General features: G+C 45.1%; 1 protein-coding gene across 1 annotated transcript in view; it reads right to left on the minus strand.

The window, feature by feature from the left end:
• USP13 (ubiquitin specific peptidase 13) overlaps nucleotides 1–25259 on the minus strand; it is a 161152-nt gene that overhangs the window by 105885 nt on the left and 30008 nt on the right. The window contains exon 2 of the mRNA XM_069727263.1: nucleotides 21267–21392. Within this exon, the coding sequence (XP_069583364.1) occupies nucleotides 21267–21392 (126 nt within the window). The remainder of the gene's footprint in view (nucleotides 1–21266; nucleotides 21393–25259) is intronic.

Here is a 25259-nt window from a genome sequence, read left to right on the forward strand (position 1 = left end):
ACCAAGAGTTCACTTGAAAAAGCCTCCTACAAAAAGAAAAAACATGCTGACAAGAGGCGCTTGGACTCTACTAAATTTCGTCCAGGTGAGAAAGTGTGGCTTGCATCTAAATATATCAGACTCAATATTCCATCCTGCAAACTGGGTCCCCGTTACATCGGTCCCTTTGAAGTTTTGAAGCAACTCAATGAGGTTACCTACAAGTTGAGGTTGCCTGTCTTGCTCCGTGTCCCCAACGTCTTCCATGTATCGCTTCTTAAACCCGTGGTGCCAACCGTTTCAATACTACATCCAGTCATACCCCGCCATCCGTTAACTCTGGGGATGTTTTTGAGGTAGGAGATATTCTTGCCATGAAAAAAGTTAGAGGGAAAACTTTCTTTCTAATCAATTGGAAGGGTTTTGGTCCTGAGGAGAGGTCATGGGAGCCCGAGGAAAACATTGTATCCTCGGAAAGTTCCTCGCCGGTCTTAAGAAGGAGGGGCATAAAGGAAGGGATACTGTTACCGCTGCGTTCAGCAGTCCAGCCGCCGCTCCTTGGTCCTCCTGTGGCTGGTGGTATGGTGTCGCGCCGGGTGTTCCTGGGCTTGTGTACCTCCCGGGGCGTCCGCGCCTGCACCATGTGTCTCCTTAGGCTGTGGGCGCGTGCTAGCTGGATTCCTTTGTTCTGTTTCCAGGTGTTCTGACCGGGAAGTGCCCTCCTCCGTGTCTGGCGTCAGTATTTCTGGCTCTTTCTCCTTCACATCGGCGCCTGGTGATTTGTGCATGCTCTGTACTGGTGTGTCTCAGGTCTCAGTGCTCTCCTTAGAGTGCATACTCTGCTTTGTCCCTGGTCTCCTGCACACTACCCGGTGCATGCTCTGCTCTGTCCTGGTCTCCCGCACACTACCCGATGCGCACTCTGCCCTGGTCTCCTGCACACTTCCCGGTGCGTGCTCTGCTTCTCTCTGGACCCCTGTGCATTTCCCAGAGCGCAGTCTGCGCCGTCTTGGTTTCTGTCTCCTACGAGCCGGTCCCTGGTACTAGCTATTGCGGTATACCTTTCCCCGGGCCTGCTCCTTACGCTCCTTGTATAGGGGATGGTATCATCTGGTCTGCTTGCCCGGGATCTGTCGGCCCCACGATCCAGTGGATTCACTCTTGGAACTGTGACACAATCTCAAGGTTACAAGTCCATCTCCGGAGATCTTGATGTTCTTTTGTCCACAGTGTGCAACATAATCAAGAAGTTTACAAACCATGCCACAGTAGCTAATCTCCCTGGACATGGACAGCAGATAAAAATTAATAAAAAGTTGCAACGCAGGATAGTCTGGACTGCGTGCAAAGCATCATGAAATCTGATGATTACCAACGGATTTTAGGTTGTAATGTAGTGCCCATGGTCAGAACACTGGGTTTGTGTTCTTGGTCATGGGTCTTCCAGCAGGAAAATGACCCCAAACATAATTCAAGAAGCAGCCAGAAATGGGAACAAAGTGGGAGAGTTCTGAAGTACCAGCAATAGGTCAGGGTGTAAATCCCATTGAACACCCATGGAGAGATCTTAAAATTGCTTTTGGGAGAAGGCACCCTTCAAATATGAGGTATCCATCCACAGAAAGACCTGGCTATTTATTGCTTGCGTTGAGAAACACGTGATGGTGTCTCCGCGGCTTTTCTACATGCATTTGCATATTTCCCATAAGAGATGGGAGCAGTGTTCTGGATCATTGCGTTGAGAAACACGTGATGGTGTCTCCGCGGTGTTGGATGTTTTGATCTCCTCGAGATCATTCATCCTTATGTTTATAGTCTTGTCCACCATTAACACCCAAAGGCACAGTAGCACCGAGAGCCCGGCGTCATCTGAGAGACCCTGTAAAAAGGCTCGAGTTACCTGTCATACGGGTATTGTCCTACCTAAAGGGGGACAGAGAAAGAACGTGAGGACCTTGTGTGAGGCCAAAGGCAGCAAGGGACTACAACGCAGAGCTAGAAGGAAGGCTTCCAACCCCACCTGGTTAGGCCCCCTTGATCCGAGCAAACAAATCAGATAGCAGCGGCAAGGGGTACTGAAATTTGACCGTGATTTTATTTAGAAGGCGGTAATCTATACAAGGTCTCAGCGAACCATCCTTCTTGGCCACAAAAAAGAACCCCGCTCCCAATGGCGACGATGACGGGCGAATATGACCTTTCTCCAAGGACTCCTTCACGTAACTCCGCATAGCGGCGTGCTCAGGTACAGATAAATTAAACAGTCGACCTTTAGGAAACTTACTACCAGGAATAAAAATCGATAGCACAATCACAATCCCTATGCGGAGGTAGGGCATTGGACTTGGGCTCATCAAATACATCCCGGTAATCAGACAAGAACTCTGGGACCTCAGAAGGGGTGGATGACGAAATAGACAGAAATGGAACATCACCATGTACCCCCTGACAACCCCAGCTGGACACAGACATTGATTTCCTATCTAATACTGGGTTATGGACTTGTAGCCATGGCAACCCCAACACGACCACATCATGCAAATTATGCAACACCAGAAAGCGAATATCCTCCTGATGTGCAGGAGCCATGCACATGGTCAGCTGGGTCCAGTACTGAGGCTTATTCTTGGCCAAAGGCGTAGCATCAATTCCTCTCAAAGGAATAGGACACTGCAAGGGCTCCAAGAAAAACCCACAACGCCTAGCATACTCCAAGTCCATCAAATTCAGGGCAGCGCCTGAATCCACAAATGCCATGACAGAATAAGATGACAAAGAGCAGATCAAAGTAACGGACAAAAGAAATTTTGACTGTACCGTACCAATGGTGGCAGACCTAGCGAACCGCTTAGGACAATCGGAGATAGCATGAGTGGAATCACCACAGTAGAAACACAGCCCATTCTGACGTCTGTGTTCTTGCCGTTCAACTCTGGTCAAAGTCCTATCGTACTGCATAGGCTCAGGTTTATGCTCGGATAATACCGCCAAATGGTGCACAGATTTACGCTCACGCAAGCGTCGACCGATCTGAATGGCCAAAGACATAGACTCATTCAGACCAGCAGGCATGTGAAATCCCACCATGACATCCTTAAGGGCTTCAGAGAGACCCTTTCTGAAAATAGCTGCCAGCGCACCTTCATTCCATTGAGTGAGCACGGACCACTTTCTAAACTTCTGACAATAAATCTCTATCTCATCCTGACCCTGACACAGAGCCAGCAAATTTTTCTCTGCCTGATCCACCGAATTAGGTTCATCGTACAGCAATCCGAGCGCCAGGAAAAACGCATCAATATTACATAATGCAGGATCTCCTGGCGCAAGGGAAAATGCCCAGTCTTGAGGGTCGCCACGTAATAAAGAAATAATGATCCTAACTTGTTGAACTGGGTCACCAGAGGAGCGAGGTTTCAAAGCCAGACACAGTTTACAATTATTTTTGAAACTCAGAAATTTAGCTCTATCTCCAGAAAACAAATCAGGAATAGGAATTCTTGGCTCTAACATAGAATTCTGAACCACAAAGTCTTGAATATTTTGTACTCTTGCAGTGATATGATCCACACATGAAGACAGACCTTTAATGTCCATCACTACACCTGTGTCCTGAACCACCCAAATGTCTAGGGGGAAAAAAAAGGCAAAACACAGTGCAAAGAAAAAAAAATGGTCTCAGAACTTCTTTTTTCCCTCTATTGAGAAGCATTAGTACTTTTGGCCTCCAGTACTGTTATTTTTAGGTAATTCAGAACCACAATGGACCTTGAAGTTCAGAGCACACAAAGTGACCTGACAATAACCAAAAGACATAGGACGAGCTCTGAGACGTGGGAACTCTGCTGACCGCAATCCCTAATCCTATCCAACCACACTAGAGGCAGCCGTGGATTGCGCCTAACGCTCCCTATGCAACTCGGCACAGCCTGAGAAACTAGCTAGGCCTAAGATAGAAAAATAAGCCTACCTTGCCTCAGAGAAATACCCCAAAGGAAAAGGCAGCCCCCCACATATAATGACTGTGAGTAGAGATGAAAATACAAACGCAGAGATGAAATAGATTTAGCAAAGTGAGGCCCAACTTACTGAACAGACCGAAGATAGGAAAGATAACTTTGCGGTCAACACAAAACCCTACAAACAACCACGCAGAAGGGGCAAAAAGACCCTCCGCACCGACTAACGGTACGGAGGTGCTCCCTCTGCGTCCCAGAGCTTCCAGCAAGCCAGAAAAAATAGCAAACAAAAATAACACAAGCAAAACTTAGCTTATGCAGAGCAGACAGGCCACAGGAACGATCCAGGAGGAAGCAAGACCAATACTAGAACATTGACTGGAGGCCAGGAGCAAAGCACTAGGTGGAGTTAAATAGAGCAGCACCTAACGACTTCACCACATCACCTGAGGAAGGAAACTCAGAAGCCGCAGTACCACTTGTGACCACAGGAGGGAGCTCTGCCACAGAATTCACAACAGTTCAGTTCGCTCTTGGATCTTTCTGGTGACCTGTCTTCTCCAGCAGAAGCTAAGTTCCTGATAGTTATTATTTGTTCATTGTTTCCTTGTCCAGCTGGTTATCATGATTTTGTCTTGCTAGCTGGAAGCTCTGGGATGCAGAGTGGCACCTCCGCACCGTGAGTCGGTGCGGAGGTCTTTTTGCACACTCTGCGTGGTCTTTTGTAGTTTTTTGTGCTGACCACAAAGATACCTTTCCTATCCTCTGTCTGTTTAGTAAGTCTGGCCTCCCTTTGCTGAAACCTGTTTCATTTCTGCATTTGTGACTTTCATCTTTACTCACAGTCAATATATGTGGGGGGCTGCCTTTTCCTTTGGGGAATTTCTCTGAGGCAAGGTAGGCTTTATTTTCTATCTCTAGGGCTAGCTAACTCTTAGGCTGTGAAGAGGCGTCTAGGGAGAGTCAGGAACGCTCCACAGCTATTTCTAGTTGTTGTGATAGGATTAGGGCCTGCGGTCAGCAGAGCTCCCACATCCCAGAGCTTGTCCTGCGTGAGTTTAACTATCAGGTTGTGCCGGGTGCTCCTAACCACCAGGTCATAACAGATGTGGTCCCTAAAAAAATTGATTTTGTGAATTTTGCTGGAAAAATTAGAGATTGCTGGTCAACTTTTAACCCATCTGACTTCCTAACAAAAAAAATGATGCTTAAAAAATGATGCAGATGTAAAGTAAAGTAGACATGTGGGAAATGTTATTTATTAATATTTTGTGAGACATAACTCTCTGGTTTAAGCACATAAGTATTAAAAGTTGGAAAACTGCAACATTTTAAACATTTTGCCAAATGTCCAATATTTTCATAAATAATAGCAAGTCATATGAAAATTTTTTACCACTATCATGAAGTACAATATATCACGAAGACAAATCTCAGAATCAGTGGGATATGGTGAAGCGTTCCAGAGATATTACACCTCACAAAGTGACGCTGGTCAGAATTCTAAAATTTGGCATGGCCAGGAAGGTGAAAACAGGTTAGGGGATGAAGGGATTGAAAAAAACGGATCACATGTGCAAGCAAGATGTTTTCATACGAGTGTAATGCATATATATATATATATATATATATATATATATATATATATATATATATAACTGTATATATATATATATTGCATAGAGAGGTAGAAGAAATGCCGGCAATTCAGCAGCCACGTAGAGTAAAATTTACTCAGCAGTGAGGGACACTCACTTCAGGAGACTCTCACATCTCTTCCCAGACTTCACCATCATGAAGGAGGAAGAGAAAACATATATCCTGCTGGGAGAAGAAGAGAGAGCAGTGGAGATAGCAGCGCGGTACGTGAGCGAATGTCATAGACTGCGAGAAAGAGAACTATGATGCCATGGACTATAGCCCCCACAATTGATCTGCCCCATCCACCTCCCCTATGCCATGGACTATAGCCCCCACAATGGACCTGCCCCATCCACCTCCCCTATGCCATGGACTATAGCCCCCACCCTGGATCTGCCCCATCCACCTCCCCCACAGCTCCTACCCAACATCCCCACAGTCCTTATCCCTATTGCCTCTATACACTTGCTTTGGCAAAACTGATGTGTATTTGGTCCTGCCAATAAAGCTTCTTTGAGATTGAGATTGAGTAAAATCACAGCAGGAGCCGACAGGATAGAAGAGATGGATTACATACAGAAAATACAAATAGGCTAGGTAGTTACAGATGTCTGTGACATATACAGTTAGTACAGTGTGTGTGCAAATTACTGTACATGTATTTAATTAATAAAATATATTTTTTTCGGAAAAAAATGGCGTGAGCATCGTGTGTATCATTGGCTGTGAACTCCCAGGACCTGTCTGACGGCACCGCAAACAGGAGAACATTCTCACGCTCGTGGTGCCGTCAGATAGGTAATAGGAGTTGACAGGGAGACACGGAGCACACGCTGCTCAGCGTCTCTGCTGGATGACAGGCTGTATGGATACATCATGCATTCTAGATGTAGTAGAGCTCGACCTGTCGTGAGACAAATGGATTAGCAGCATCTCTTCGGAAACATGAGGAATATTGTTGATTTTTATTTTTAACTCTTTTTTGCAGGTGACGAGGGCGTCGGTGGAATGGGTGAGGTCGTAAGTATGGTTTAATTAAGATTTATTAAAGGACTCTGTGTCATTCTTTCAATTAAAGTACTTTATTCTGGGTGTGAGTGTTTTTATACAATATGACTATGGGGCTAGTAAAGGGGGCGTCTTATTGACGCCTCTCCATTACTAACCTCAGAGCCTGATGTCAGCCAACAATACAAAGGTGACATCAACCCCTCCAACAACTATCACCCCACTTGCCACAGCTACAGGGCAAGTGGGAAGAGTGAGGCTAAGTGTCAGAATTGGTGCATCTTAGAGATGCGTCTTTTCTGAGGCGGCTTAGAGCTGTTTTTAGCCTGGGGGGAACAGTATCCATGGCCCTTTCCTAGGCTATTAATATCAGCCCGCAGCTGTGTGCATAGCCTTTGCTGGTTATTAATTATAGGGGGACCCTACGTCATTTTTGGGGGGGGCGGGGTACCCCATTTTAATAGCCAGTAAAGGCTAAGTATACAGTTGTGAGCTGATATTAATAGCCTGAGAAGTTCCATGGGTATTACCCCCGTGACAGGCCATAAACATCTGCCCCCAGCCGTCGGCTTTCTCTCTGCTGTTTACGAAAATTATGCAGGAGCACACACCATTTTTTTGTCAGAAAAATCTTTTATTAAATTAAATACATGTACTGAAAGCTGCACACACTGTACTAATTTTATTTGTCACAGACATCTGTATATCTATCTATTCCATATGTATTTACTGTGTGTAATCCATTTCTATCCTGTCGGCTCCTGCTGTGATTTTACACTACGTGGCTGCTGAATTGCTGGCTTTTCATCTATCTATGTAATATATATACATATATGAGTGTGTGTCACTGATATCTACATATCTATCTATTCTATGTGTATATATCTATTCTATTCTAACCTGTCAGTGTGATTTTACTGTATGCGGAACATGAATTGCCAGCTTTTCAAAGGACAGTGGTGCGTAAAAATCGGACAACACTTGCATGGTCAGAGTGCTGTGTGATTTTTTTTTCTCACCCCATCTTGGCCGAGTCTTGGTAACAACCGCAGCATGCTGCGATTTTACATGCACGCTGAATACGCCTGAGAAAATAAACGGTGATGTGAGCTGCCCCATAGATTAACACTGGGGCACAGTGGTATGCGATGTTTTCTCGCATAGCACTTGCCCATATTCTACGGTAGTGTGACGTTTACCTGCCACTAAATCTTGGGTAGTAACTGTGTGTGCTCCAACTAGTTTTGCTCTACACCTCATATGCCTTTAGTCTTTGAAGACAAGAAGAAATTATTACCTCAGATTGATAACTCAATGATTGAGTCTATGATGGGCTCAGTACAGTAAAAAGCCCCCATCTATCAATGCACAGAAAATGTTGCACATTGGTTGGTAAGTGATATGATTAAATAGTTAAATAATTGGCCTAATGAAGCTAAGTGGTTTTAAATAGGATTTTGCTTGATGATCACTTGATAGGTGGGAAGGAGTCAAGTTGTTATCTTGTGTGTATGGGAGGTTTAAATTTTTCCTCTGGCTGCTGCAAAAGAGATGAAGGAAAAGTGTATGTTCACACAACAGGTTTGGAGCTGGACCGCAAAAAAAAAAACCAAAAACACACACCTCAAAAAGCACTCCGAAACATCTACAAAGAATCTTCCTATAAGGCCGGTTTCACACGTCAGTGGCTCCGGTACGTGATGTGACAGTTTCCTCACGTACCTGAGACACTGACTCACATAGACATATTAAAATCAATGTGTCTCTGCACATGTCAGCGTGTTTTCACGGACCGTGTGTCCGTTTGAAAAACAAGGAGACATGTCAGTGTTCGTGGGAGCGCACGGATCACATGGACCCATTAAAGTAAATGGGTCCGTGTAAACACGTACCGCACACGGATGCTGTCCATGTGCCGTCCGTGTGCCGACTGGGTACTACACGGACCGTGCAGGAGACAGCGCTACAGTAAGCGCTGTCCCCAGCGTGTGGTGCTGAATCCAGAATTCATTCCTTCTGCCTAGCAGCGTTCGCTGGAGAGAAGGAATGAAAAATCAGGGTTTTTTTTTGTGTGTGTTTAAAATAAAGTTCCCAGTCAGCTTCCGCCTCCCTCCCCCTGTGCGCCCGCCCGCTGGCATTAAAATACTTACCCAGCTCCCTCGACGCTTCCTCTCAGCATCGCAGCTTGTCATGTATGAGCGGTCACGTGGTGCCGCACATTGCAGGGATGAATATGCGGCTCCACCCCTATGGGACACACGGACACGGATAACTCCGGTACCGATTTTTCCGGTACCGGAATTATCTGGACGTGTGAGACAGGCCTAAGTGATGAGTAAGACACACTTACATCTTATTCTTTGCTTAATGGACTTGAAAAATCAGCTGTAAATCCTCATTTCCCACCCCTCCTCAACTCAAAACAGAAACAACAAAAACACACCCTACACACACACTTTTCTCTTGAAAAAACTTATACACCACTTCAGGAATTGCAGAAATGTTTCCAAATAAAAAAAAAAGCTGCAAAAATGTTGGCCTGTGTGCCACGGATGAGTTTTTGATGTTGCTTATTTTCTCTGCATCAGGATGGGATTTATAAAAATCTTATGCCCACCTTTTTTTTTTTACTATAGTTTTCACCCATACTAAAGAGTGGGAAAATATCTGCACCAAAAACGCATGTGAAAAAAGCATCAAAATCACAACAACAAAAAATGTGCGTAGTTTACGCTGCTCTTTTTCTGCCAAGTAAATTTTCTGCACCACATACTAAACTAAACGTGTACACATAACCTCATGCTGCATTAAAGGAAACCGATATGGGGTTAATCTGCAGGTTATTAGCGTAATTAATCTGTCTGGCGCCTGCACTTAACCAAACGCTGCGGGGAGAAAGTTTACTTTATTCTCCCCGGCAGAGTTCTGGCTTCAGTCACAGGGCAGGCGCCAGTCTATGACGTCATGTGAATAAAAACCGACTAGCTGAAGCCTTCTAATCTCTATGTAAAAACAGGAGGTCAATTTTCCCTGCATTAGTCATCAATGCAAAAGTTCCCGACAAGTAAAGGAGGGAGTAGTTGGGTCAGGAGTTGGAGGGGATGATTAAATGCAGGGACAAGAAACTTCAGAGCCTGAGCTGTGTATAACCCGCACCACACCCATCTGGCAGCTTCCTGTGTACATGGTCAGTAGGCTAAGCTGCCAATCAGTGGTAGGGCAGGTTTACCCAGATTAGCTGGACTGGTTTGCAAGTGAGATCTAGTCAGGCAGTGATAATCTCCTGCTGACAATACACTGATTGTATTGAAACTACAGCATACAGGCTAATAAGTGACACATCTCTATGCTGCTCTCGGATTACTTAGCTAAAACCTGCTGACAGATTCTCTTTAAACACACAGTGAACAGGAAGATGTCCACCTTATCTCCACCTACAGCCGGCACTGTGCTGACAGGACCTGTGTGAAGTCACAGTCATGTGATCAGTCACATGGTTTGGGTTAAAATAGCTGGACTTGAGAGGCAGTGTGTGTGTTGTGGATTGGAGAGGAAAGACTCCAAACGGTGGCTCCAGGTGGAGCTGAAGAAACGGTGGTATGAGCGGGCGAGTCCCTCAGACAGATGGATTTTGCTATACGTTATCTTTTTGTTTTGCCGTTATGCTTTTTTCCCCTTTTAATGTAGTGTAAACTGGCCATGTCAATTTCTGCATCTATTTAAATTAATTACTTGCATTTTTTACATGCGTTTTTATCGCTGAATATTTTGTCTCTTGTGGGTATGTCAAGCTTTAAATAAAGTGACCTGTTTTTGATACTTCCTGGTATTTGGCTTTGACAAAACTGAGTCATGTGTGGATTTCATTAAGTTTTGTAGTGTTTCCACACACCAAAAACACGTGTGCTGTTTATCTGCAGATTTGATGAAAGTCTATGGGAACAAGCTGCACTCAAGAGTATCCGCAAGAGAAACTGACGTGCCGCAGATTTGTAACACGCGCCGCAGATCCATTTACGGTAAATAAAAAAAAAAAAATGCACAGCAGCCAGAAGATTTCTATAAATCCCATCCACTTTGCTGGAACTGTAAGACGCTGCATTTTTGAAGCAGTGAAACTACGCAGGGTCAAAAAAAAAATCACCAAAAACTCAAGGTGGGCACACAGCCTAAGAAGTAAACCCACTTAGTTATGTATTGATTACATGCACATGGTGCTCTAAAAATAACAGCAAAGGAACTAAGGCATTTCTCTGCAAGATTTCAGCACCCCGACAAAGGAGGGCCGATCACGGACTATTTACTGGAGATATTTCATTTCTGCTCTGTAACCATGTCTGTGCGTGCGGTACATCGATTAATCGAAACCAGATCAGCCGCTCATCACGATCAATAAGAGATAGTATTTTCTAGTAGTAGTCACCAGTTTACTTTGTTTATAACAATAATATGCCAGCCAAACAAACAGAGCTACCGTTGTGTTCCGACATCCCATCTACCAGCCCATGGAGATAAGGTTAGGCAGGATTAGGAGTTGTTTTCATAATATGAAACTGTGACAGGTGTTCCCACCACCGGCCAAGAATGTGCCTGCCAGTGGAAAGTTCAGCAGCGACTGCCATTGGTTCCTAACAGTTCTTAGATTTCCGGTGTTTCGGTCGCACTATGTAAGCAGAGGTTAGACTTAACACCTTCAGCACTAAAGTGCAGTTTACAACACCATATTACTGAACACTGTAAAAGGCCATGTTCACACATTCAGTATTGGTAGCCAAAACCAGGAGTGGAACAGTCAGAAAAAAAGTATAATAGAAACATGTCACCACTTCTGGATGTATCACCCACTCCTGGTTTTGGTTTACAATTACTGACCAAATACTGAACATAGTCTACACCAGTGTTCCCCAAGTTCGGTCCTCAAGAGCCACCAACAGGTCATGTTTTCAGGATTTCCTTAGTATTGCCCAGGTGATGGAATTATTCCATCATCTAGACAGGCAATAATTCCATCACCTGGGCCATACTAAGGAAATCGTGAAAACACGACCTGTTGGAGGCCCTTGAGGACCGATCTTGGGGAACACTGGTCTACACTGACAATTGTCACATTTCCATCTAGTTAGTAGCTTTCATAAAGCTGATTATTTTTATACTATATGTGCGGAGGCTTGTGTGATCAATGGTAAATGGGCGGTAAGGGACGTCTCACCAGTTTCTGTGAGGAAGCTGAACCTTGGGGTTCAATATAGACCTTCCAACAGGACAAAGATCCAGAGCATACCTCACAGCCTACATAGGCTGGAGTGGCCATAAGTCGTCTTACTGGAACCCCATAGAAAATCTTTGAGCTTTCAAGAAGGCCATTGTAGCAAGAAAATCTGGGAATGTTAGTGAACTGAAGGCCATTGGCCATGAGGAATGGGCTAACATTCCTCAAAGGAAATGGGAAGAATTCGGTGTTTGTTGCAGGTCATAACAGCCAAAGGGGCTCTAATGAAAAGTTTAGAATCCCCTTAATACACGCACCGTGCACTACGAGGATTCGCCAGTTTCTGAGCTTGGAATGGGGGCGATGTATGCAATATGCCTACTACTGGGCAGAAACTGTCTAGTGGGTGTGTCCTCATTCCAATCAAGCGTATTAAGCAAGACCACGCCCAATGGCGGCACACTAGTTAGCATTAAAAAAAATTGGACATGTCTTCATTATTTTATCATTTGACCAGTTCAAGGAAACTAGGATGTATAATGAGTGAGTATTCTATGAAAAATAAAAATCATAAATGACTCCTAGACGTCTGAATAGGCCACGTTCACACATTCAGTGTTACAATTCTACATCCCTATGTGTGAGCCAAAACCAGGAGTGGAACGATCAGAGGAAAAGTGTAATAGAAACACGTCATCACTTCTGTATTTACAGTCATGGCCAAAAGTATAGATAATAAGTGACTGGCACACTCCGGACGTGTTGTGATGCAAAATTGGGATTTATTATACATACAGTAACACAAACGTTTTGGTCGTAAACTGGACCTTCATCAGTGTGCTAAAGAAAAATACATACAAAGGGAGTGATGTCCAAAACATAAAGGATCAAAAATATACAAAATAAACAGAATAAACAAAAGTATATACAACACAAAAGGTCATGTTTCCAGAAAGAATTGATAATAACATCCTAGGAGGACCGTCAAAACAAAATTTGCCGAAAATTTTGTTTTGACGGTCCTTCGGCAAATTTTGTTTTGACGGTCCTCCTAGGATGTTATTATCAATTCTTTCTGGAAACATGACCTTTTGTGTTGTATATACTTTTGTTTATTCTGTTTATGTTTATTTTGTATATGTTAGGAGTCGAGTTTCCTCTGCTGCACAGGGGGAATCTCGATCCGTGTCTGCTGCGGTCTCCCATTCTGCTTCAGCCGCAGTGGGCTCTGCTCAGCGGAGGCGTCACTCCCAGCGTCTTGCTGGGACTGATTCTGTGCAAAGGGTTACTGCTGCCTTTTCTGGCTCTCCTGTTGTACCCTGCACTGATCTGCGGCGAGCAGGCTTCTCTGGGACTAAGTCCTTATTTGCACACACTGAGCATGCCCAGGGCAAGATCTCCCGTTGGAGATCGAGGGTCACATGCTCAGGTACTGCAGCACATCCCATTGGTCCTCTTGGCAGGTCCTGAAAGGGCAAAACTTCTGTAGCTGCTTCCTGTGCTGCAACTATATAAACTGAGCATGACCACACGGCCATGCGCTAGTTTTGTCTTGATATAATGTGTGTGTGTTGATGGATGTATGTCGATGGATGAAAGCTCCTAAGTATCCCTCCCTAGTGTTGTTGACTGCTCGCGGATGATGGTAGCTATCTAGCGCCCGACTAGCCATCTGCACGTAACACACATCACAGCGTCCAGTTGCTGTGTCCGCCAGTACGGCGCCGTGCGCTTCCTCTGCGCTTTCCTTACCCAAGCCTGGGTGGTTAGTGGCGTCCGTCAGTGCGGCACCGCATGCACTCTCGTGCCTTTATACACTATTTTATAGTTTCCTTACACACCCAGTTGCGGTGTTGTGCCAGCAAGTGGTCTAATCGGACTTCAATCCTGTGTTGGGGTTGTGTTCGCTGACTTCTTGCTCGCGCTCTATGTGCGGTACCGCGGTCCTGTGACGCAACAGGATCGCTTCCTTCACACAGGGTGAAGTTAACCCGTGCGGGTATACTTTTAGTACCGCCATATAGTCCGTCTTACTAGCAGCAGTTTTTTTACCTGCACGGTGGACCTCGGACTGCGAACGCACCTTGTTTCATATCATCTATACTTGGTGCGTTCCGCCAGTCCTTAACATAATACTAGCGCCAAGGTCTGGCTAGTAATGACGGACGATCAGCGTCTACAGCGGTACATCCAGCAGCTGGAGGGAAGGTTGGCGGCTCTAGAGCGTTCAACCTCAGCTGTGGACGTTACTGCTGTCGCTGTTCAGGCTGCAAGTGTGGCTGCAGCTACCTTGTCCACTGCCGCCCCTGTACCGACGCTATCTCGCCTCCCGCTACCAGAGAAATTTTCTGGTGACAGTAAGTCCTGTAGGGGTTTCGTGAGTCAGTGCTTAATACATCTCGAGCTTCTGGCCTCTCGTTTTCCTACAGAGCGGGCTAAGGTGGCTTTTATCATATCCTTATTATCGGACAGGGCGTTGCAGTGGGCTACGCCGCTGTGGGAGCGTGGCGATCATGTGGTGCAGAGTGCTCCGTTATTCCTGAGCACTCTGAAACAGGTTTTCTTAGGACCTCGTGTCACCCATGATACGGCGCTCCAACTGTTGGCATTGACTCAGGGCTCGTCCTTGGTCAGCCTTTTTGCCGTCCACTTCCGCACTCTAGCATCTGAGCTGGAGTGGTCGGATAAAGCCCTTATCCCTATATTTTGGAGGGGGCTGGCTGACCACGTTAAGGACGCCCTGGCCACTAGGGAGATTCCCGCCACACTGGAAGAATTAATAACAGTATCTACTCGTATTGACCTCCGTTTTCACGAGCGGAGGTTAGAGCGAGCCCAGTGTAGGCAGAGGTTTCGGCTGGCTCCCACCTTCGCCAAACCTCTGGAATCTCCAGTCCAGGCTCCAGAGTCCCATGAACCTAAGGTAGTGTCACGAGCAGGATCTAAGTCCCGGACTGCTCATGCACTCCAGGTTTGCCAAGTATGCCAACAGTCAGGACATCTTGCCACCAGATGTCATCAGCGGTCGAGGAAACGTCAGCGTCTAGTGGTAGTAGGTGGAGGTGCACTAGACACTGCGACGTTTGCCTCCAAATTGTCCTTTAAGGGGACAATTACTTTTGGCTCATTCTCTCACTCGGTAGAGCTCTGCGTGGATTCTGGGGCGGAGGGCAATTTTATGTCTTCTGCCTTCGCCCAACGTCACGCAATACCCCTGGTAATGCTACCTCAACCAGTAACGGTACGAATGGTGAATGGGTCGACACTCCCCGCACAGATAACACATCAGACCATTCCTTTTACTCTGTCCATGTCTCCATCCCATCAGGAGATTATATCTCTGCTCATCATTCCTGAGGGGATTGATGAGGTCCTGTTGGGGATACCTTGGTTACGGTACCACTCTCCTCACATCGAGTGGTCCTCTGGCAGAATTCTGGGATGGGGTGAATCATGTGGGGGTAGGTGTCACCGAGAGTGCATTCAGGTTGCTACTACTGAGGTACCCGCAGATCTATCCTCTCTTCCCAAGCAATATTGGTCTTACGCAGACGTGTTCTCCAAAAAGGCGGCGGAGACCCTTCCGCCCCATCGCCCCTATGACTGTCCTATCGATCTCTTGCCTGGTGCGGAGCCTCCCCGGGGTCGAGTTTATCCATTATCTCTCCCGGAGACGGAGGCCATGTCTCAGTACATTCAAGAGAATCTGGCAAGAGGGTTTATCAGGAAGTCAGTGTCACCTGCTGGGGCAGGGTTCTTCTTCGTGCAGAAGAAGAATGGGGAACTACGTCCATGCATAGACTACAGGGGTCTTAACGCTATCACCGTTAAGAACAAGTATCCTTTGCCCTTGATATCCGAGCTCTTCGATAGGCTCCGGGGAGCTAGAGGTTTTACTAAATTAGATCTGCGGGGTGCTTATAACCTGATTCACATCCTTGAGGGAGACGAATGGAAAACAGCGTTTAACACCAGAGATGGGCACTATGAGTATCTGGTGATGCCCTTCGGGCTCTGTAATGCTTCAGCCGTTTTCCAAGACTTTGTCAACGACATCTTCCGGGATATGCTTTCCACCTCAGTTGTAGTCTATCTGGATGATATTTTCATCTTTTCTCCAGATATTGACTCCCACCGGAGAGATGTTGGCAGAGTCTTCGACCTCCTACGGGCAAACTCTCTTTATGCTAAGTTGGAGAAGTGTATGTTTGAGCAGGAGTCTTTACCGTTCCTGGGCTATATCATCTCCGCCCAGGGATTGGCTATGGATCCTGCCAAACTACAGGCTGTGATGGACTGGCAAGAGCCCCATTCTCTTAAAGCGGTGCAGCGCTTTATGGGGTTCATTAACTATTACCGCCAGTTTATTCCCCACTTCTCAACTCTGGTAGCTCCCTTGGTAGCCCTCACCAAGAAGGGAGCGAATCCCAAATTGTGGTCGGAAGAGGTCTCCAAGGCCTTCACTTCTATTAAGTCCCACTTTGCTAGCGCTCCCATCTTACATCGTCCCAATGTGGATAAGCCATTCCTAATGGAGGTGGATGCCTCATCCGTTGGTGCTGGAGCAGTCCTCTATCAAAAGGATGCTCAAGGTCGGAAGCATCCATGCTTCTTCTTCTCTAAGACCTTCTCGCCAGCGGAGAGAAACTACTCCATCGGGGATAGGGAGTTGCTAGCAATGAAGTTGGCCTTTTCAGAGTGGAGACACCTTCTGGAAGGTGCGCGGTTTCCCTTCCAAGTTTACACGGACCACAAAAATTTGGTCTACTTGCAAACAGCCCAGCGGATAAATTCTCGCCAAGCCAGATGGTCCTTGTTCTTTTCCCGGTTCCACTTTTCTCTTCATTTTCTCGCCGGGGAGAAAAATATTCGTGTTGACGCTCTCTCTCGCTCCCTTATGTCAACTGAAGAGGAGGAAGAGGAGCCTCGGCTTATTGTCCCTTCTGAGAGCCTGAGAACCGTAGCGCCGGTTTCGCTGGAGTCTGTGCCACCGGGCAAGACTTTTGTGCCCATTAATTTGCGACCGGAGGTTCTCTCTTGGGCTCATTCGTCCAGGGTGGGTGGACACTTTGGGACAAAAAGGACATCTGAGCTACTGGCGAGGACGTACTGGTGGCCACATATGGTCCGGGATGTCAGGGATTATATTCTGGCGTGTGTCTCCTGCGCCAAAAATAAATCTCCGCGTCAAAGGCCAGCTGGGTTGCTCTATCCCTTGCCGGTGGCAGATAGGCCCTGGGAGATGGTCGGGATGGACTTTGTCGTGGGTTTACCCAAATCTCGCGGCTGTACCATCATTTGGGTCATCACCGATCATTTCTCAAAAATGGTGCATTTGGTGCCGCTACCACGGTTACCTTCTGCACGGGCCTTGGCAGAGTTGTTCATTAAACACATCTTCCACCTACATGGTATGCCTGACAAAATTGTCAGTGACCGGGGTCCCCAGTTTGCGTCTCGGTTCTGGAGAGAGCTTTGTCGTCTTCTCAGTATTGAGTTGAATTTCTCTTCCGCTTATCATCCCGAGACGAATGGGTTGGTAGAAAGGGCCAACCAGACCTTGGTCAACTACCTGCGACATTTTGTTTCAGCCAGGCAGGATGACTGGGCATCCTTGCTATAATGGGCAGAGTTTGCGCTGAACAACGCCGTAGCCGACTCCACTGGACAAACCCCATTCCTCCTAAACTATGGTCAGCATCCACGGGTACCTGTGCCTATGCCCGTGTCATCCGCAGACTCCAGGGTGGCAGACTGGGCTGTGGAGGAACGGGATATTTGGGACTGCACTCAGGATGCCATTCGGGCCTCTAAGGAGAGAATGAGGTCCTCCGCCGATGCTCATCGGCGCCCCGCTCCGACCTTTGCTCCTGGCGACTTAGTGTGGCTCTCCGCCCGTAACATCAGGCTGCGTGTTGAGTCCACTAAGTTTGCTCCTCGCTACTTGGGTCCCTTCAAGGTCCTCGAACAGGTTAATCCTGTGCTCTACCGTCTGGCCCTTCCTCCACGCCTTGGTATCACCGACACCTTTCATGTGTACCTTCTTAAGCCCGTATACATGTCCCGGTTTTCTGAGTCATCTGCCGAGACATCGGGTTCGTCTACGGACGATTTCGAGGTGAACGCTATCTTGGGGTGCAAGGTGGTACGTGGCAAAAAAAAATTTTTGGACTGGAAGGGTTACGCTCCTGAGGATAGGTCCTGGGAGCCTGCTGAGCACATTCGGGCTCCGCAGCTTATTGCTGCCTTCGAACGTAGCGAGGCCCTAGGAGGGGGGGTAATGTTAGGAGTCGAGTTTCCTCTGCTGCACAGGGGGAATTTCGATCCGTGTCGGCTGCGGTCTCCCATTCTGCTTCGGCCGCAGTGGGCTCTGCTCAGCGGAGGCGTCGCTCCCAGCGTCTTGCTGGGACTGATTCTGTGCAAAGGGTTACTGCTGCCTTTTCTGGCTCTCCTGTTGTACCCTGCACTGATCTGCGGCGAGCGGGCTTCTCTGGGACTAAGTCCTTATTTGCACACACTGAGCATGCCCAGGGCAAGATCTCCCGTTGGAGATCGAGGGTCACATGCTCAGGTACTGCAGCACATCCCATTGGTCCTCTTGGCAGGTCCTGAAAGGGCAAAACTTCTGTAGCTGCTTCCTGTGCTGCAACTATACAAACTGCGCATGACCGCACGGCCATGCGCTAGTATTGTCTTGATATAATGTGTGTGTTTAGATGGATGTATGTCGATGGATGAAAGCTCCTAAGTATCCCTCCCTAGTGTTGTTGACTGCTCGCGGATGATGGTAGCTATCTAGCGCCCGACTAGCCATCTGCACGTAACACACATCACAGCGTCCAGTTGCTGTGTCCGCCAGTACGGCGCCGTGCGCTTCCTCTGCGCTTTCCTTACCCAAGCCTGGGTGGTTAGTGGCGTCCGTCAGTGCGGCACCGCATGCACTCTCGTGCCTTTATACACTATTTTATAGTTTCCTTACACACCCAGTTGCGGTGTTGTGCCAGCAAGTGGTCTAATCGGACTTCAATCCTGTGTTGGGGTTGTGTTCGCTGACTTCTTGCTCGTGCTCTATGTGCGGTACCGCGGTCCTGTGACGCAACAGGATCGCTTCCTTCACACAGGGTGAAGTTAACCCGTGCGTGTATACTTTTAGTACCGCCATATAGTCCGTCTTACTAGCAGCAGGGTTTTTACCTGCACGGTGGACCTCGGACTGCGAACGCACCTTATTTCATATCATCTATACTTGGTGCGTTCCGCCAGTCCTTAACAGTATATTTTTGATCCTTTATGTTTTGGATATCACTCCCTTTGTATGTATTTTTCTTTAGCACACTAATGAAGGTCCAGTTTACGACCGAAACGTTTGTGTTACTGTATATATAATAAACCCCCATTTTGCATCACAACACGTCTGGAGTGTGCCAGTCACTTATTATCTATATATTGAGGCTTGGGAACCTATGACCGTGCACCTCCTTCCTTCGGCTGTGCTGAACATTCTCTATATGGCCAAAAGTATTGACACCCCTGCAATTCTGTCAGATAATACTCATTTTCTTCCTGAAAATGATTGCAAACACAACTTATTTGGTATTATTATCCTCATTTAATTTGTCTTAAATGAAAAAACACAAAAGAGAATGAAGCAAAAAGCAAAACATTGATCATTTCACACAAAACTCCAAAAATGGGCCAGACAAAAGTATTGGCACCCTCAGCCTAATAATTGGTTGCACAACCTTTTGCCAAAATAACTGCGACCAACCGCTTCCGGTAACAATCAATGAGTTTCTTACAATGCTCTGCTGGAATTTTAGACCATTCTTCTTTGGCAAACTGCTCCAGGTCCCTAATATTTGAAGGGTGCCTTCTCCAAACCGCCATTTTTAGATCTCTCCACAGGTGTTCTATGGGATTCAGGTCTGGACTCATTGCTGGCCACCTTAGAAGTCTCCAGTGCTTTCTCTCAAACCATTTTCTAGTGCTTTTTGAAGTGTGTTTTGGGTCATTGTCCTGCTGGAAGACCCATGACCTCTGAGGGAGACCCAGCTTTCTCACAATGGGCCCTACATTATGCTGCAAAATTTGTTGGTAGTCTTCAGACTTCATAATGCCATGCACACGGTCAAGCAGTCTAGTGCCAGAGGCAGCAAAGCAACCCCAAAACATCAGGGAACCTCCGCCATGTTTGACTGTAGGGACCGTGTTCTTTTCTTTGAATGCCTCTTTTTTTCTCCTGTAAACTCTATGTTGATGCCTTTGCCCAAAAAGCTCTACTTTCGTCTCATCTGACCAGAGAACATTCTTCCAAAACGTTTTAGGCTTTTTCAGGTAAGTTTTGGCAAACTCCAGCCTGGCTTTTTTATGTCTCGGGGTAAGAAGTGGGGTCTTCCTGGGTCTCCTACCATACAGTCCCTTTTCATTCAGACGCAGACGGATAGTACGGGTTGACACTGTTGTACCCTCGGACTGCAGGGCAGCTTGAACTTGTTTGGATGTTAGTCGGGGTTCTTTATCCAACATCCGCACAATCTTGCGTTGAAATCTCTTGTCAATTTTTCTTTTCCGTCCACATCTAGGGAGGTTAGCCACAGTGCCATGGGCTTTAAACTTCTTGATGACACTGCGCACGGTAGACACAGGAACATTCAGGTCTTTGGAGATGGACTTGTAACCTTGAGATTGCTCATGGTTTCTCACAATTTTGTTTCTCAAGTCCTCAGACAGTTCTTTGGTCTTCTTTCTTTTCTCCATGCTCAATGTGGTACACACAAGGACATAGGACAGAGGTTGAGTCAACTTTAATCCATGTCAACTAGCTGCAAGTGTGATTTAGTTATTGCCAACACCTGTTAGGTGTCACAGGTAAGTTACAGGTGCTGTTAATTACACAAATTAGAGAAGCATCACATGATTTTTCGAACACTGCCAATACTTTTGTCCACCCCCTTTTTTATGTTTGGTGTGGAATTATATCCAATTTCGCTTTAGGACAATTCTTTTTGTGTTTTTTCATTTAAGACAAATTGAATGAAGATAATAATACCAAATAATTTGTGTTTGCAATCATTTTCAGGAAGAAAATGAGTATTATCTGACAGAATTGTCAATACTTTTGGCCATGACTGTATCACCCACTCCTGGTTCTGGATTACAAATACTGAACGTGGCTCTAAAGTGACATTTTATGTGAAATTTAGAGATACCACTTGTTATATTAGTCGTGTCCATTTATATTCATCTTGTTTCAAATAAACATGATTTGTAAAATTGTAATAAATTTAAGATGTATATTATTTATTAATAAATCCTGGAGCAGCCCATTAATACATAGAAACTATAGACTGGCAGGAATTTCAAGAGTTGCTGAAAATAAAAAAAATGTGTTAAAAAAAAGACCTGACAGACACGCTGCTGACAGTTTTTGACAAACATTTACAATTAGAATCCTATTTTCCATGGCTCACCTGTCTCACATGGCGTTTGAGATGCATGTACACACTTTGCCCGGTCTTCCTGTAATGCCGTTCCACATGTTCACTTCCAAATCCAAGGAATGTGCTCATACACACGTATAGACCTCCTTCAGAAAGCTGAGCGAAAATAAAAAACAAAATTGAAATGTGAAGCTGAGAAATAGTATGAACGACAATATTAAATGGGATAAATATTGTAGGAAAATCTGTTTGTTTTTGACCCATTATTGGGTATCAAATTCCCAGGTAAAAAAGTTCAGGAGCCCCCAGCAATCAGCTATATGTCAAAATACCTGGCAGCAAGAGTTCGATTTTCCTGTAGCGCCACCACAGGGAAAAAGAAGCATTACACACAGCCCATTCGTATCTGTAGGTTTTATAATGCTGGTCTGTCCAGGTCCTCCAGAGAATGAAGCACTATTTGTAGCAGATTTGAACTGTGTCAGAGACGAGGATTCTGAACAGAACTCCCCCTCTGGAGGTACTGTATATCACAGACTCCATGATTACTGATGAGACGAATAGAGCTGCTTTTCGGACATACGACTAGTGGAGGCGCACTCCCTGACACAGCATGCTACGTCTGGGTGTCCGCCTACAGTAGGCATACATGCCCAAAAATGATGAGTGGCAGAGTGCATGTTTGCTCTGTCGACACCATTATAGTCTATGGCCCCGCAGGCGCATATATCCGGACCCCATTTTGTGGGGGGAGTTAGAACGTCAGCCACCGAAACTGGTGCCAACAAGCAGCAAGAAAGAACCCTTAGATGCTGCAGTTTTTGCAAAGTGGATAGGATTTCTAGAACTCTTATGCCCAGTGTCTTTTGTTTTTTTTTTTGCTTTTTTTTACGCTGCGTGAACTGATCTGTGGTCCATGTTTCAAATCCACAAAGTGTCAATTTCTCTTGAGAGTACTATTTCTGAATTTTCCCATAGACTTGTATTAGAAGCACGCAATCCACACATGACTATCAATAAAGTTTTGTCAAAGCCAAATATCAGGAAGTATCAAAAACTAAGCAGCTTTATTTCATCCCCTGTTCCTCCCTTGCACATTTTAAGGTTTTTTCATAAGCTGTATTCAAGTAGATTTTGTGTTTATTTTTTTTTAATGATATATGGGGAAGCATTTTGTGTTAGTCTTTATTGTTTTGTTTTTTTACTGATATTAGTGGAAGAATTATAAAAAAGGATGTTTATCCCACTTTTTATGACCCAAAGAATTACTAAAACATATTTAAAAAGTGTTCCCCATTCTGTAACAAATTATATAATGTATATGTGTGTTTCTCACAAAATTAGAATATCATCAAAAAGTTAATTTCAGTTCTTCAATACAAAAAGTGAAACTTGTATATTATATAGAGTCATTACAAACAGAGTGATCTATTTCACGTGTTTATTTCTGTTAATGTTGATGATTACGGCTTAAAGCCAATGAACACCCAAAAGTCATTATTTCAGTAAATTAGAATACTTTATAACACCACCTTGAAAACTGATTTTAAAATCCGAAATGTTGGCCTACTGAAATGTACACTGCTCAAAAAAAAAAAATAAAGGGAACACTTAAACAACAGAATATAACTCCAAGTAAATCAAACTTCTGTGAAATCAAACTGTCCACATAGGAAGCAACACTGATTGACAATCAATTTCACATGCTGTTGTGCAAATGAAATAGATAACAGATGGAAATTATTGGCAATTATCAAGACACACTCAATAAGGGAGTGGTTCTGCAGGTTGGGACCACAGACCACATCTCAGTACCAATGCTTTCTGGCTGATGTTTTGGTCACTTTTGAATGTTGGTTGTGCTTTCACACTCATGGTAGCATGAGACAGACTCTACCCACACAAGTGGCTCAGGTAGTGCAGCTCATCCAGGATGGCACATTAACCCCTTCATGACCCAGCCTATTTTGACCTTAATGACCTGGCCATTTTTTGGAATTCTGACCAGTGCCGCTTTATGAGGTAATAACTCAAGAACGCTTCAACGGATCCTAGCGATTCTGAGAATTTTTTGTCATGTCATATTGGGCTTCATGTTAGTAGTAGATTTAGGTCAATAATTTTTGTCTTTATTTGTGAAAAAAATCGGATATTTGGCTAAAATTTCCAAAAATTTGCAATTTTAAAATTTTGAATTTTTAATATGTTAAACCAGAGAGTTATGTGACACAAAATAGATAATAAATAACATTACCCACATGTCTACTTTACATCAGCACAATTTGGGAACCAAAATTTTTTTTTGCTAGGAAGTTATAAGGGTTAAAATTTGACCAGCGATATCTCATTTTTACAACAAAATTTACAAAACCATTTTTTAGGGACCACCTCACATTTGAAGTTAGTTTGAGGGGTCTATATGGCTGAAAATACCCAAAAGTGAAACCATTCTAAAAACTGCACCTCTCAAGGTACTCAAAACCACATTCAAGAAGTTTATTAACCCTTCAGGTGCTTCACAGCAGCAGAAAAAACATGGAAGGAAAAAATTAACATTTAACGTTTTACTCACAAAAATGATCTTTTAGCAACAATTTTTTAATTTTCCCAAGGGTAAAAGGAGAAAGTGGACCACGAAAGTTATTGTACAATGTGTCCTGAGTACGCCGATACCCCATATGTGGGGGGGAATCACTGTTTGGGCGCACGACAGGGCTCAGAAGGGAAGGAGCGCCATTTGACTTTCTGAATGAAAAATTGGCTCCAATCTTTAGCGGACACCATTTCGCGTTTGGAGAGCCCCTGTGTGCCTAAATATTGGGGCTCCCACACAAGTGACCCCATTTTGTAAACTAGACCCCCCCCCCCCAAGGAACTTATCTAGATGCATAGTGAGCACTTTGACCCCAGGTGCTTCACAATTGATCCGTAAAAATGAAAAAGTACTTTTTTTCACAAAAAATTTAGTTTAGCCTCAATTTTTTCATTTTCACATGGGCAACAGGATAAAATGGATCCTAAAATTTGTTGGGCAATTTCTCCTGAGTACACCAATACCTCACATGTGGGAGTAAACCACTGTTTGGGCACACGGTAAGGCTAGGAAGGAAAGGAGCGCCAAATGACTTTTGAATTAAAAATTAGCTCCAATCCTTAGCGGACACCATGTCGCGTTTGGAGAGCCCCTGTGTGCCTAAAGATTCGAGCTCCCCCACAAGTGACCCCATTTTGTAAACTAGACCCCCCAAGGAACTTATCTAGATGCATAGTGAGCACTTTGAACCCCCAGGTGCTTCACAAATTGATCTGTAAAAATTAAAAAGTACTCCTTTTTTTCACAAAAAAATTCTTATAGCCTCAATTTTTTCATTTTTACATGGGCAAAAGGATAGAATTGATCCTAAAATTTGTTGGGCAATTTCTCCTGAGTACACCGATACCTCATATGTGGTCAGAAACCACTGTTTGGGCGCACGGCAGAGCTCTGAAGGAAAGGAGCGCCATTTGACTTTTTGAATGAAAAATTAGCTTCAATCGTTAGCAGACACCATGTCGCGTTTGGAGAGCCCCTGTGTGCCTAAACATTGGAGCTCCCCCCACAAGTGACCCCATTTTGGAAACTAGAGCTCCCAAGGAACTAATCTAGATGTGCGATGAGCACTTTGAACCCCCAAGTGTTTCACAGAAGTTTATAACGCAGAGCCGTGAAAATAAAAAATCATTTTTCTTTCCTGAAAAATTATTTTTTAGCCGCAATTTTTTATTTTCACAAGAGTAACAGGAGAAATTGGACCCCAAAAGTTGTTGCCCAGTTTGTCCTGAGTATGCTGATACCCCATATATGGGGAAAACCACTATTTAGGCACATGTCAGGGCTCGGAAGGGAAGTAGTGACGTTTTGGAATGCAGACTTTGATGGAATGGTCTGCGGGCGTCATGTTACGTTTGCAGAGCCCCTGATGTGCCTAAACAGTAGAAACCCCCAACAAGTGACCCCATTTTGGAAACTAGACCCCCAAAGGA

This window comes from Ranitomeya imitator, chromosome 5 (assembly GCF_032444005.1).
Source record: "Ranitomeya imitator isolate aRanImi1 chromosome 5, aRanImi1.pri, whole genome shotgun sequence".
In the NCBI taxonomy this organism is placed as follows: Eukaryota; Metazoa; Chordata; class Amphibia; order Anura; family Dendrobatidae; genus Ranitomeya; species Ranitomeya imitator.